Source organism: Sesamum indicum, linkage group LG15 (genome assembly GCF_000512975.1).
Source record: "Sesamum indicum cultivar Zhongzhi No. 13 linkage group LG15, S_indicum_v1.0, whole genome shotgun sequence".
NCBI classification, from domain to species: Eukaryota; Viridiplantae; Streptophyta; class Magnoliopsida; order Lamiales; family Pedaliaceae; genus Sesamum; species Sesamum indicum.
In genome coordinates, this window is record NC_026159.1 from 1,715,153 (window position 1) to 1,728,048 (window position 12,896).

The 12,896-nt window shown below is 37.2% G+C and overlaps 2 protein-coding genes across 7 annotated transcripts; both read right to left on the reverse strand.

The window, feature by feature from the left end:
• LOC105177420 lies at nt 878–10,734 on the reverse strand. Of its 6 annotated transcripts, none has more exons than XM_020699103.1 (26): nt 10,048–10,734; nt 9,740–9,927; nt 8,422–8,645; nt 7,986–8,142; nt 7,654–7,784; nt 7,249–7,394; nt 6,653–6,771; nt 6,471–6,562; nt 6,160–6,367; nt 5,984–6,044; nt 4,472–4,617; nt 4,298–4,356; nt 4,045–4,209; nt 3,759–3,860; nt 3,587–3,676; nt 3,408–3,483; nt 3,214–3,307; nt 3,065–3,122; nt 2,773–2,952; nt 2,331–2,453; nt 2,159–2,242; nt 1,901–2,082; nt 1,659–1,797; nt 1,399–1,455; nt 1,079–1,162; nt 878–1,002 (listed from the first exon to the last, which is right to left on the reverse strand). In XM_020699103.1, the coding sequence occupies exons 3-26, from the start codon at nt 8,488–8,490 to the stop codon at nt 889–891; spliced, it is 2,736 nt and encodes a 911-aa protein (XP_020554762.1). In that variant the 5' UTR covers nt 8,491–8,645; nt 9,740–9,927; nt 10,048–10,734; the 3' UTR covers nt 878–888. The 6 variants fall into 6 exon arrangements, with proteins under 6 accessions (XP_020554762.1, XP_020554761.1, XP_020554764.1 ...); XM_020699102.1 differs by having other exon boundaries at nt 8,422–9,314; XM_020699105.1 differs by having other exon boundaries at nt 7,249–7,391; nt 8,422–9,927.
• On the reverse strand, nt 10,978–12,765 carry LOC105177419. The gene is made up of 2 exons (XM_011100566.2): nt 12,310–12,765; nt 10,978–11,326 (listed from the first exon to the last, which is right to left on the reverse strand). Exons 1-2 carry the CDS (start codon nt 12,747–12,749, stop codon nt 11,215–11,217), a joined length of 552 nt encoding a protein of 183 aa, XP_011098868.1. The 5' UTR covers nt 12,750–12,765; the 3' UTR covers nt 10,978–11,214.

The following is a 12,896-nucleotide window of genomic DNA, read 5'->3' on the forward strand; positions in this document are numbered from 1 at the left end:
TAGTTTCCTTGTTGCAATTTGCAATCGTTGTTTTTGGGATTTTCTATGATGCTTATGTTCTACAAAGGGGATACGATTAATTAATTTGAAAAGAGAAGTCTTTTTCCATCAATTTTTGCTAATCTCATTTCCTACATTTTATTACCATTATTTTCCGTTTTCTACAAAGCATGTGCGGACATTAATATATATGTATTCGTTAAAAGATAATGAAAGTTGGAAGGTTTTGAGTTTATAAGAAAGAAATAAAAATTTGAAAAATAATAAGGCCTTTAATTCCACGGAAAAGAAGAAAAAGAAAAGAGTGTTCATTGGCCATACATTTGGAAGAAAATACAAAGGAATCATGTGAAGAAGGAACCCTCACTACTCACTACTTTGTTATTTAATATAAAAATATACAGAAAAGGTGGTGGAGAAATCATGTGAGCAACACAATGTCGAGACGCCAAATCCGTAGACTGAGGAGGGGAAAGGGATTGGATGTATGACAGCCACGACACCATTTCTATTTCTCTTACAACTTTCTACAACATTCAGGAAAGTTGAATTTCGTTTTATTTTGTTTCTTGAGAGGAGATGTTGATGGCCGGTGTTGGATAGGATAGGATACTTTTTGTTATCTAAAACCCGACTTATATATATATATATACATATATGTGTGTGTGTGATTCATAAGCGTGTATGACTATAAAACGGAATTATACTAAATTGAAAGTAAGGAGCAAATATTGGTCTACATTCATTCATAGTCAGAAACCAAAACACAAATAAAAATATTAAAGAGTAGCACAAGAAAAGAAAAGAGCAGAGCCAACGAATCCGTCTGCAGGCAACAGCATGTGGTCTATCGAATTATTATAGCATAGTAGAAGAATTTTGTTTTGGTCAGATGTAATAGCTGAGAGTTGCATTCCTCTTGGAACCACCTTCCCCGTGCAGCTCGTTCCACCGCAGCATCTCCCCCACGCTTCTTGATTCATTGGACACGCTCGCACGAATCTGCATTCCAAATAATACTCAGTAACAGTCGTATCAACAAAAAACAAAAAATTAATAGAGGAGATCGATCATGTACCTGATCACAGGCATGTTTGAAGTCCTCCATTTTCAGTGGCCGAATTTCTCCTTGCTTTTTATCTGCCCCTTGAGGAGATTTTTGCTGTTAAAAGGGAATTTTTTTAGAAATTAGAGATCAGTAGTTTGTGACATAAATCTACAGAGCATGAAAGGAAACGGGGGAGAATATATGTTATCATAGTCCAATGATATAGTTCTTGCTAATCCATGTCCTCTTTATGGACTGAATACCCATTAGATTTTTATATCAGACATTGTGAATGATGTGCTGCCCAAATATACAAAAATATGCTCATTTAGCAAATGCAAGAAACCAACCTTATCTGTCTCCAGTATTTCTCTCACAGGGCGATAAGCAGCAGCTCTGCATAGGTTCTGAAAGAAATACAATTAAACTTACCAAATTGCTGAAATGCTATTGAAAACTGAGCAGCAAGAGTCAACAAGCACTATAATGTTGGAATTAGATTTTCACCAGAGCTTGAGCTGAATAAAATCATTCTTGATTTCAAATATAATACTTTTTGTAGCATTAGACTCAGGTTACAGTAGTTTAGAGTCTCAAGGGAAGGGCAAACCTTAAGATCACTGCCAGAAAATCCATCTGTCATGTGAGCGATTGCATTGAAATCAACATCGCGCGACAAGTCTTCCTTTGCCAGTATCACTTTTAATATCTTAGATCTGTTTGGAAAGTCAGGCAAATGTACCATGAATCTGCATGACAAAAAGTTACACGCCACCAGAGGATCAAAAAAAGACATTCAAATGTGAAATTAAATAAATACATAATATTAGAGGATATACAACAAAATTCTACCTTCGGGGCATTCTTCTTAGTACTGCCTCATCAAGGTCAAAAGGCCTGTTTGTGGCAGCAAGAACGAAAACCCTTTCCATTTCCTTTGTGTGCAAGCCATCCCAATTGAGCATGAATTCATTTTTCACCTTGCGCGTTATTTCATGCTCTAGTTCTCTTCTTTTCCCGAGAAGGCTGTCAACCTTTAATGTAGACAGTTCCAAGGCAGTAAGATTGTGTCTGAATAGTTCAACTTTCATTAACAGAAAGAAACCTTACCTCGTCAATGAACACAACACTAGGAGCAAGTTTACTGGCTAAAGAAAATATCGCCTTAACAAATTTCTCAGAATCTCCATACCACTGTGACAAAGATAATAAATATTTGAAGTGAGGGGCAAGTGCAATTCACAAGCCAGATAGTTATGTAATTTCAGTGTGCCCCACTGACCTTTGAAGTAATGCTGGCTGTTGAGATATTAAGAAGATTTGCACCAGCTTCAGCAGCTACAGCCTTGGCAAGCATAGTTTTCCCTGTACCTGGAGGACCAAATAAAAGTATACCCCTGCAAGGCTAGAGGTGGAAAAGGATTGATCAACTTTTTCCTATTTGGCCAAGTCTATTTTCATACTCTCATGTGTGCTTAGCAAAAGCATCATAAATCCACCATTTTAAAACTTAAAAAGGACCACAAAAGAAAGTGAATATTATGCCATGCAGCAATATTTCCCAGCAACCAATGTAAGAGGAGCATCTGACTGAAACTTTTTTATGTTTTCAGATTGCTGAGACAATTAGTATAGTTTGTGCTAGCAAAAATAATGAAATATGAGTGCTCAACTCTGGAATGCTCTAGTCTCTCATAAAATAGTAGAACAAAAAATGAGCATACCTTCCTGAGCTGCCCCTTGCAGAATAATTCAGGCCTTTGTAAAGGAAGAATCACAACCTCCTTCATTGCATCCTTGATTTTATCAAGTGCTCCAATATCATCAAACTTTACCCCAATCTGGTTATTAAGAATTGCGTCTTCCAAGATCCTTTTCTCAAAGTCATTGTCAGTTGCAATGTCCTGTGGTTTGTAAGCAAAGTCACTTGATGTCAAACTTTAAACATTCAAGAAATGTAACAGGAGAAGTAAACTTCATATGCGTGCTCGGACATAGCTTCCTCGAATAAATTACCTTCGGAGAGTTCTTCCGAGCTTGCACCGCCCGTAAATTCTCCAATCCGTATAAAATACTGCCAGAATATACGTCTGAGTTATGCGGCCAGCTAACATTATTTTAACTTGAGAATATTACGGTTATGAAACCATAACTCTATAACATACCTTTCTTTAGATATAACAAGCTTCACGTTGCTGTAATTTTGGGGATGGGCCATTAGGTCATGGCCAAGAGCCCACTTGACCACCTTTTCTGCATCTGCGATCGCTCAATACAAGGTAGTTGGTTATGAAAATAAGTGTAGGTACAAAAATTTCAGTAGCAACCCTCTTTTATGATGTTAAGGATGCAAACATACTCTCATCCGTAAGCTTTTGGTCTGTCACATGTAATGTCTCAATATCTTTACATTCCAGCTCATGCTGAACTAGAACCTGTTTCCCGGAAAAGGCATTTAGTGATAAATTCTCATACCTTCAATTATGCAGAAGTAAATTAACTTGGGCCAATAAACTGTGATCCTCCGACATATCTTACATGGTGAAGTCGTGCAATATTCTCTCTGACTTTCAGAAGTTCAGCATCTCTATTTAGCATGCATTTCAGCTCCTCAAAGAGTTTTTGGTCCTGATCCAAATTTTAGGGTTGTCATCAGAACATATTGCAGAGAAACATGAAACACTTCACTGTATGAAATTCTGTTGGGCACCTCTGGCATTTCAATACTAATCTTGTCTGGGAAAATGTTTAACAACAACTTTGATGGGTCCGGATGCTTCTGCTCGTTTTCTTTTCTCCCAATGGAGTTCTCCTGGAGGGAAAGAAAGAGAACTAAAGTCGATGCATAATATACTCCCAAAGATAAAAATGACAAATTCTTTAAAAATCAACAATTTCACTACTATTTCATATCACATAATTCCAGATGTTTCACCATGAAAAGCTGCAGAAAATCATTTGGGAAATAAAGATAACAACAATCTACACTGCACTACCTTCTGCCCAATGCAGTCTCTTTGAATATGTGATCCAATCACAAAAACACTGTCAGGAAGCTTGTTGATCAAAGAATTGATTCCCTCATAAGCTTCCAAATTTTGTGTGAGGCAATTTTCGGCATGTTTCATATACACAATTAATCTGCTCTCAGCACAAAAGCCCTAGGAAACCCCAAACAGAGTATCATAAGTGGCTGAAATAGAATTAAATATTTTAATTCTGCATAGGTTGAAAGAGCAACCAATTTACCTTAAATGGGTTAAAGATAGGCTTAACTTGATCCTCCACATCAAGACAAATTTCATTGCCTGCAACAAAGATAATGATACAAGTCCAAGAAATGAAATGTGACAGATAAGAAACATATACAACTGTTAAGTTTCCCAGAAATTTCATGCTTTCCTGAAAAGACGGGAACATTACCATCACAGAAGAACCCATGACGTGCTTCACATAGACCTCCAAGGTCATTCCCCTCTGGAATAGGCACATCGAACCTCACACCTATTGCTTTTGAGTTGTGATTCACAACCACCAGGACTCTTCCACGGTTTCCGAAAGAAGGGCCCCTGCTTATCAGTCAAGAAGGAAGCATTATTGCATACTCAAGAGATTCTTTCTTCAGTACCACAAGAATAATTTATGAAGGATGGGCTAAGTTCACGAGGAATACCTTTAGAGAAATTATGCATGGCAGGTGTAAAAGACTGTACCGAACAGGAATACAACAATCCATAAAGTGCAAGTAACAGCAAGAAAGAAAAAGTTTGAAACTACCTACCTGGTCTTTCAGCCACATTGCACTCAGATTCACTCCCCAGTTATTATAAAATTAAATACTGAATTAGAAGGGAACACAAGATAACATTCATATTTGCTGCAAGCTAAAGGAGCTTTTGAACCCTCCTTATTGCGGTTAAATTCCACTTTTGCTGACCCAATAGAGGATTTAGAGATATAACAAAAAAAACTTCAGACAAGAGAAAATCCCAAGTCCCAGCACTGGAAAGAAGAAAGAAAAGATCAAGAAGAGATGATAGGAAGCATCCTAATCACATCTCTTTTGGTCTCTAAAATAGAGAATGCAATTTCCGCTTTGCAAAAGCCAAAATTTTGTCTGTGCTAATGTATGGTTGATAATGGACAGAAATCTCCATCTAATGGCTTTAAAACAGTAATCTAAAAGAAATCAATCCATGTCAGCATTTCTAACTTTTGTACCTAATCTTCCTTTCCAACTTGGTAGATAACAGCCCCATAATTAGGAGCATGAGATCATTGCCTTGAGTCTCCTAAAGCATCGATCACTGAAATGTCATCTACTTCCACCAGACTAAGAAACATTTCCCTTTTGAAAGAAAAAGAGCCAATCCTTTAAGGGTGAGGGAGCAGTCACAGAAAAAGAAATTATGATTGTAATAGTGACTAGCAGGAGTTATCAGCTACAGGTAATTAGCTAATCTCATTTGTACTGTGATTGTAGTTAGCATGCTCACAATTCAGGACATATCTTTCTTTTGCTAAGTGATGGTTGATTGTCATTGTCCATGTTCATTTGTCCTGTTTACAATTATATGTGAAAAGGACCATGGAGGAAGTAAGGCAAGAGTTAATCCAAGTAATCACTATTGATGCGTAAATAACTAGCATCTTTGGTGGTTTCATGTTAAAGAACAAAAACCCAAACAGTTCATGCAGAGACAGGTTGGCTAGTTAGACACTTTCAATTATAAGGAATATAACTGAGTCCATAAGAGGATTACTGAGCTCTGTGAGCTCAAACCAAACAGCCATGATTAAGGGGGTTCAGTTAGCAGCACAGCAGGTTAGCACTCAGTTCTGCTTTTACTGCATATACTTTCCAGAATCTTTAGGAAGAACTAACCATAGCATAACAAACAACCATAAAATGAAACCAGTGCATATGAGTGATACCTGGAAGCAATATTTGTGGAGACACTCCCATATTTTAGTCCTGTGAATATAACTCTGTTACCTACATATATGGGTTCGTGTCAGTGCATAAAGATACCTTAGTCCCCTAAAATCTGCAAAGTTGATCATGGACTAAAAATCATGAACGAAGTATGTGTGCAGAAACAGTAAAATACCTATCTCAACTGTTTGATTTTGAGATTTCTCATATAGTGGAGGCAGAGCCGTCTGAGATACCGACAACTCTGAAGTTGCATTGGAGAAGCTTGGCCCATTCATACTCCTTGATTGATACTTGGCACTTCTAAGATGTTTAAGTAGCGCAGGGTACAGGTGAAATTTCAAAACATCATCAGACAAAGGCTGTCCAAAACTAGATAAAGCCTGCAAAATGTAAACAGTGATAACTAGATGGATGGTAAGTAATAAATAACTAAAGAATCACGCAGGTGGCATGATCAACCATATATGAAAGTATGACTCATACACTAAGATTCCTGTGGCAATCAAGCACAAGAAGTTTGACTCCATAGTGGTTAGCAAGTGCCATAGCTAATGTCTCCTGATAGATCTCAGAACCTAAAATGTATGACAAATCAGCATTTTCCAATAATAAAATGAAGATAAACATCAGTATTTACATAGCAATGGAGGATACTTCTCACGCACCTGCAGGACCAGACAGTATAACTCTGTGCCTTACATGTTGAAGCTTTCGCTTATTTGTTTGTACTTTATGCTTCATGTGTATGAAGTAAGATGCAATGAGATAATGCTTTGTCCTGTTGCTGTATCAACAGTTAAAGGTATTATAACTCAAAGATTTATATAATGACAAACTCAAAAAATTAGAATTGCTTATATCATAAAATATCGGCAAATGGAACTTTCAGTAGTACATAGAATTTTAACAGGTCATTTGGTCCTTCATAACTTCCATGGTAAATCAAAACAAATTAGCGTCTGAAATACATAGCAGCACTTAACATATGATGAAATTTTCAGAAAATTCAATTTCCTTTATGCAAGATAAGATTATGCAACACAGCATTGACAGCGTGTTTACATTTAAAAAGAGATTCCTATATTTGTCTCACACTTAAGAACAACCAAGGGCCAAAAGCAAATTGATTCTGAACATGAAACTACAAGTGTGTCAAAACTCCCAAGATATATATGTTTACTCAAATAGTCCAATTAAATAGAATATTTAAGCTCGATATTGTAATAAACAAAGCCAGTATTTTGACTAGTTAAACTGCTACCTTAAGTAATAAGGGAAGTTGTTGAATGAGATCTCTATCTCGACTGGGCCCTTTATAGTATTCACACCAGGACCAACATCAATTGCTTCTTCTTCTGAAGAAACACCTGTCTTTAATATTTTCAGATTCTCATCCTGTGATACCTGCTAGATTAAAAATGATTTTAGGTAAAAACCTTTATCACATGGCCTTTATTTAGTTATAAGATGTATTGTTTGTCTTGTAACCGTAAAAAATTGAGATACTTCATTTAGTAATTCGTTCAAAAAGTAATGAAAAATCAATGTAATAGGTAAAAATTTCCTTACATATTTTCTCATATCTGAAATCTAAAAAGAAATTTAGTCCGTGTTGCTTGAAACTGTCCAGCAATCAATTTACAGTCTAGAAATCGAACAGTTGTACCTGTTGTTGCACTTGCTGTGCAGGTTGCTGATGTTGCTGTGGCAACAGAGCTAGTTGTTGTAATTGCTGCAGACGTGGCCGCAGCTGGTTCGCTTGGTTCTGCGATGTAATTCGCTGTTGAAGCTCTGGACCTGCATTTTATTAAAATCACTTGAAATTCAAAACTTACCGTTGCAAACAAAAGCAACCAAAAAAGCATGTGAAGACAACGTTACAATTGCGATTTTGATTCGACCGATAAATTAAGAAAGAAAATAACCACATTTGCATTAAACAAATAAAGACAACGAATTTCCAACGAATGCATTAATGTCAAGAAAAAAAGAGGTTACCTAATGGACCTGGGGTTGCGCGAGGCCTTAGAATATGAGCTGTCACGGGTCGAATGGCTGGCGAACTGGTGAAGATAAATGGCGAATTTGCTGGTGACGGAACGTTAATCAATTGATTTCCCGTCCCGTTATTGACAAAACAGTAAAAGTTGTTTGCCTGCAAAAGAAAAAAGCACATGAATTGAAGATAGAAATGAAATTCATTTTTTTTTTCTCCCTGTAGATGCAACTTTTGAGAAGGAATACTACTAATCATAAACAGGTAAAAAGGCTAGTAACACTTGATTAGAACAAATTTCAAGATCTGGAGATAAAACACTTGCAAGTTAAGAATGAAGTCACAATCTTTTCCATATGCCAAAAGAACAAGAACAAAACAACTAATTGATTTCCTTATGCACTCGGTATAAATTAGAATGAAATACAACACCATTACCTTTATCTTCTTCTTTGCTTGTTGAGGCTGATCTTTATCACCATCTGAGACTGAATTGGATGAAGACATGATAGCTTGCTCCGATTTTGGTTCTTCTATATCATGCACCGAATACAGAGAGGAGAAAGAAGTACGCTCCGGGGGTTTGAGCGTTACATTCTTTTATAGGGAAAGTTCTTTGAATGCGTACAAAAGATACTTGTAATCTGTTGTAATCTTGCGCACTGTCATTTGTTTGGGATTATGACAACTAAGGTCAACCACTCTCGCTAGTATTTCACACAGGATTTTCTCTTATTATTTTCATCAATGCATTGTAGCAATCAAATTTCCTGCTGCAACTACTGTATTTATTTGATTTGCACCCTAAAAGATCTCAGTTGATTCCAATGTATAGAGAGTCTTGAAAGGGAGCAGTATGCTTTGAGTCAAAACAAAGTAGGAAAAATGGAATTTCCTTTATAAAAACCTACACAAGAAAAAATGTTTACACATATATATTCAAGTTCTGTGTTCTATATTTTCTTTCTCAACATAATTGATATGTTAAAGCATGTGTATTTGAACTTGACTCCAATTAGCTCTAATCGCTGATTTCTAGTGTTCATATTTTGTCAAGCCTTTCCTGATTATTGTTCAAACTTCTACCTTCCATGAATTGATATTCATTGTTGCCAATGATTGTTTGCGCACATGCTTTCATTATATGTCAATTCATCTTCATTTCCTAGTATAGAGGAAGTTGGAAACATATAAACACTTATACTGACAGACCTTGAAACTGAAAAAGGAGAGCCCTTAATGAACTTGTTCCAACTTCTTTCAAGCTTCAGATGTATGCAAGGTAGTAAGCCCATAGAGATTGGATAACATCCAAAAAACTGGATCCAATGCTATCAGTAATAGAAAGCAAATCACGTAGTCAGTCATAAGTACTTATCAGCGATTGCAACACAATTGATTGCCCACAAGCATCTGTTTCTTAAGACAGCTTTCAAGATGATTCTACCCCGAAGACTAGCAAAATCAATTTCAACTTTTCGATATATCTTACCAGAAACAAAATTCTGGTATGCTATATCCCAGATTCCATACTGAACTGAGGACGAATATATCCGCGTAGTTTCTTACCACATTGTTTCAATAAATTCAATTTAGTGTTTGGTTTTGTAGAATTTTATGAAAAACACACCTGGCTAAGGATGTTTTTAGAATATACATCTGGGAAATTTTTAATCATAGAGATTGGATTAATGCCAATATTCTTGTTGAAACACATGGGGGATGCAAATTAAAGCAATTCAAGAAGAGAATATACCATATAGGTAAATGCATTGTTCTCAGCATTTGGCACACATATGTAATGCCTAATGGCATGCCTGTTTGTACAAGCACCTTAATTTTTCCCTCAAAGATTGCGTTCCTCTGAGCACCACCTTGACCATAGAGATAGTACCATGATGCAGCTCTACCCATTCTCAAGTCAGCCACCATGCTGGCTCTAACCTGCTAGTAATAAAACTTTAGTATTATCAACAAGACTGTACGGTAAATCCGATAAACCCCAAACAGAGTAATACTAAGTGGCCACATACGCATTGGAATACATAACCAGCAGAGAATCACCTTAAAGTGTAAAGAGATTAGTGGGTTGACTTGATCCTCACAGTCTTCACTGACTCACAGAATGATGAGTAACTAAAGAGGCCAAAAAAACATAAACGCAGCAAGCATGGGAAAATGTAGATATATATACAAATTTTCACAAACAATCTGTACTCTATTGTGAACTGTGCGAATGCGGCTTCGAGGTCGTTTCTGGCATTCTTGTTCATGCAGCTAGCAAGAAGATGGTAACATTAACAAAGAGTAAGAAAATGCGCTTGGATTTCGTGCGTTCTCGATATAGCAGAAAAGGGAACAGAATACGCCATCTTTACAGCTTCTTCTTAGTTGTTGATTGAAGCCCATGAAGATTATTGCCAATGGGACCTGAAATTCTGGTGGAAGAAGATGTGATTGGAATGTGTTGGATTATAATTTCAAATAGAAGGGGCAGCAAGAGCTCTTCTTTTGATAGCGAACGACTCTGAGAAAATTGCATTCAAGTAAAAAATGAATATTGAAAGCCGTCAATTGATAAATAGGTTGATTGCCCCTTTCTTTGGAAAATAAAACGGACAAAATCATGAAAAATTATCAACAAATTTATTTCTTTTAAATTCCAAAAAATGCAGTTTTTCACAATATTTCCGTGCTGCTCCTGATTTTCACCCAGGAAAATCAGCCCCTTTTTATGTTAAAAATTGGAGTCTTCAGTATTCATGTAAAAACATTTGCAAACTAATTTACTCCCCTGTCAAATGATAAAGGAAGTAGGACGCATCCTCAAACGAGAAGACAATTCGTTTTCCCTGATGGGAAATTTGCAAATAATTCCCCTTGACAGTAATATGCTGCTTCTTTTTCTTCATTTCGTCTTTCCTCCACATGGAAAAGAAAAGTGTATCTGTTAGCTCCAGCATTCTCAGGCGCTGTTGGGTACAGAGTACCTAGTTTACAGAATACCTATCTTACCATCAATTAAGCAGTCAAATTAATACAAAACCAGATCCTTACATTCAGTTGCAATGAATTGATATCATATCTTTCAGTGCCAAACAATGCTGAAGAGTACATTGAAGGGAATCCCACCAGACCTTACATTTTACCACAGCCCTTCTAAAGAGGAGGACCAAAGAGTAAGCAGCAAGTTTCTACTAAAAGCAGCGGGGGGAGAAGTAACAGCTGTGATCAATAGGGGAGGTCTCCTTCAGGAAGATCCCAGTTATCTTCATCATCATTTCCCTTCTTGTTCTGAGAAGTCTCTTGCCTATCCTGTGGTCCTGTTCTTGCTTGAGGACGTCTGTTCAGATCATCAAAAGAATTACTTGATAAGGAACATGGCATAAAAATCCAGTTTTGAATTGAACAGAAATGGAATTACAGCCATGGAAGACATTTTCAGTGAAATTAACTTTGAATTGAACAGAAACATATAACTCAATCAATCTTATGACCATATCAAGAATCTAAGAGAAAACAGATGATTAGAAGTGCAACCATGCCAAGTTGGATAAAAGTTTAATAAATTTATACCCCCAAACTTCAAAATTTTGGAATTTTAAAAGATTCGACCTTAACACTAACAAGGTCTCAAGCTTCTTAGTGACTGTAGGTTGCGAATCAAAGTAAAAAATGTCACTAGTAGATAGAAAGTTAAACCTCTTATCCAATTGAGTGGATTTTCAGTGCAAAAGTTTGAAATAAAAACCAACTCAAGCACTAGTGATATGTAAGCCCAACTGGTGCATGGACTGAAAACTCGAGCCAGATTTGAGGGATTCCTACTTAAAGGTCCCAAACTTTTGAACAAATTCACAGACAGTTCAAAACACTGAAAACTCCTGCCGCCTAATGCATCGCCATGCAATTAGAAACTTAGCTGAGACAATCAATCATGATCCGTAAACAATTTCATGGCACCCAAATTCTCAATGACAACTATACTACGTTGTAGAAAAACAATGTATCCTCATTCGATTTTGAGATATAAAGTAAAAGAAAATGTATGAATAGGACGATACAGATTTATCTGCATACAACATTACAGGACCCCATATTTTGCTGGTAGTCAAGTACTCAACTACATTTTAAACGAATTTTAAGATTAATACTTGTGTAGCTAGAAAAGAAAAATTCGAGCAAATTTAGTTTTTCTAAATTCTCATCCAAGCCACGCAGGAATTCCAGCAACATGCAAAAATCAGACAAGGGGTAAGAAAAGCAATGCTCCAACAATAATCAATTAATCACGAATAAATACAAAGGAAGCCGAAATAAAGAAACCTGCGACGATTGCGCTTCGCAGCCTCGCGAGACTTGCGTTTCTTCTCATCCTGCTTGTTCTCAAAGAACCTACGGCGCTTGCACTCCTGGATGACGCCAGCACGCATCACCTCCCTCCTGAACCGCCCCAGCAGCTTCTCCTCCGGTTCATTATCGTCCACAATCACCTGAACATTGTACGCAGAACGGAAGAACATCGTGTTCGCGTAGGCGAGAGAGGGGCACACCACTGACATGACGTCAGCTGAGCAGGAAGGCAGCGACTGAGCTTCATTGGACAAGACCAGCGGGGCCAATCCAGGATGGCTACTTGATGCGGATGGCGCCGCGGTGGCGGAGAGGTGAGACGGCGGAAACTTGGGCGGAGAAGTGGGTGATGGTGGCGGTGGTTTTGAGGGGGCGAAGAAAGAGAAAAGATTAGCTATGGATGAGGTAGCCATGCGGAAATTGGGAGGTTGTGGATAGAATGGAATTAAATGGCACCAGGCTACTTAAATGGGCCTATATTTTCTTAATTAGGCCCAATTGAAGAGTTAGAAGGAGCTCTCTTATTGGGCATCTATACTATTTGGGCCTATATAGATATT

Bases quoted from the DNA above. Each gene is read 5' to 3' on its own strand.
- LOC105177420 (XM_020699103.1), bottom strand. From the start codon at position 8,490: ATGTCTTCATCCAATTCAGTCTCAGATGGTGATAAAGATCAGCCTCAA. The intron at 4,618-5,983 runs GTATCACTCATA...ACTGATAAGCAG, and splicing joins TCCACAAATATTGCTTCCAG to GGGCCCTTCTTTCGGAAACC. The intron at 3,861-4,044 runs GTAGTGCAGTGT...CTTTCCCTCCAG, and splicing joins GAGACTGCATTGGGCAGAAG to GAGAACTCCATTGGGAGAAA.
- LOC105177419 (XM_011100566.2), bottom strand. From the start codon at position 12,749: ATGGCTACCTCATCCATAGCTAATCTTTTCTCTTTCTTCGCCCCCTCA. The intron at 11,327-12,309 runs GTTTCTTTATTT...TGATCTGAACAG, and splicing joins GCGAAGCGCAATCGTCGCAG to ACGTCCTCAAGCAAGAACAG.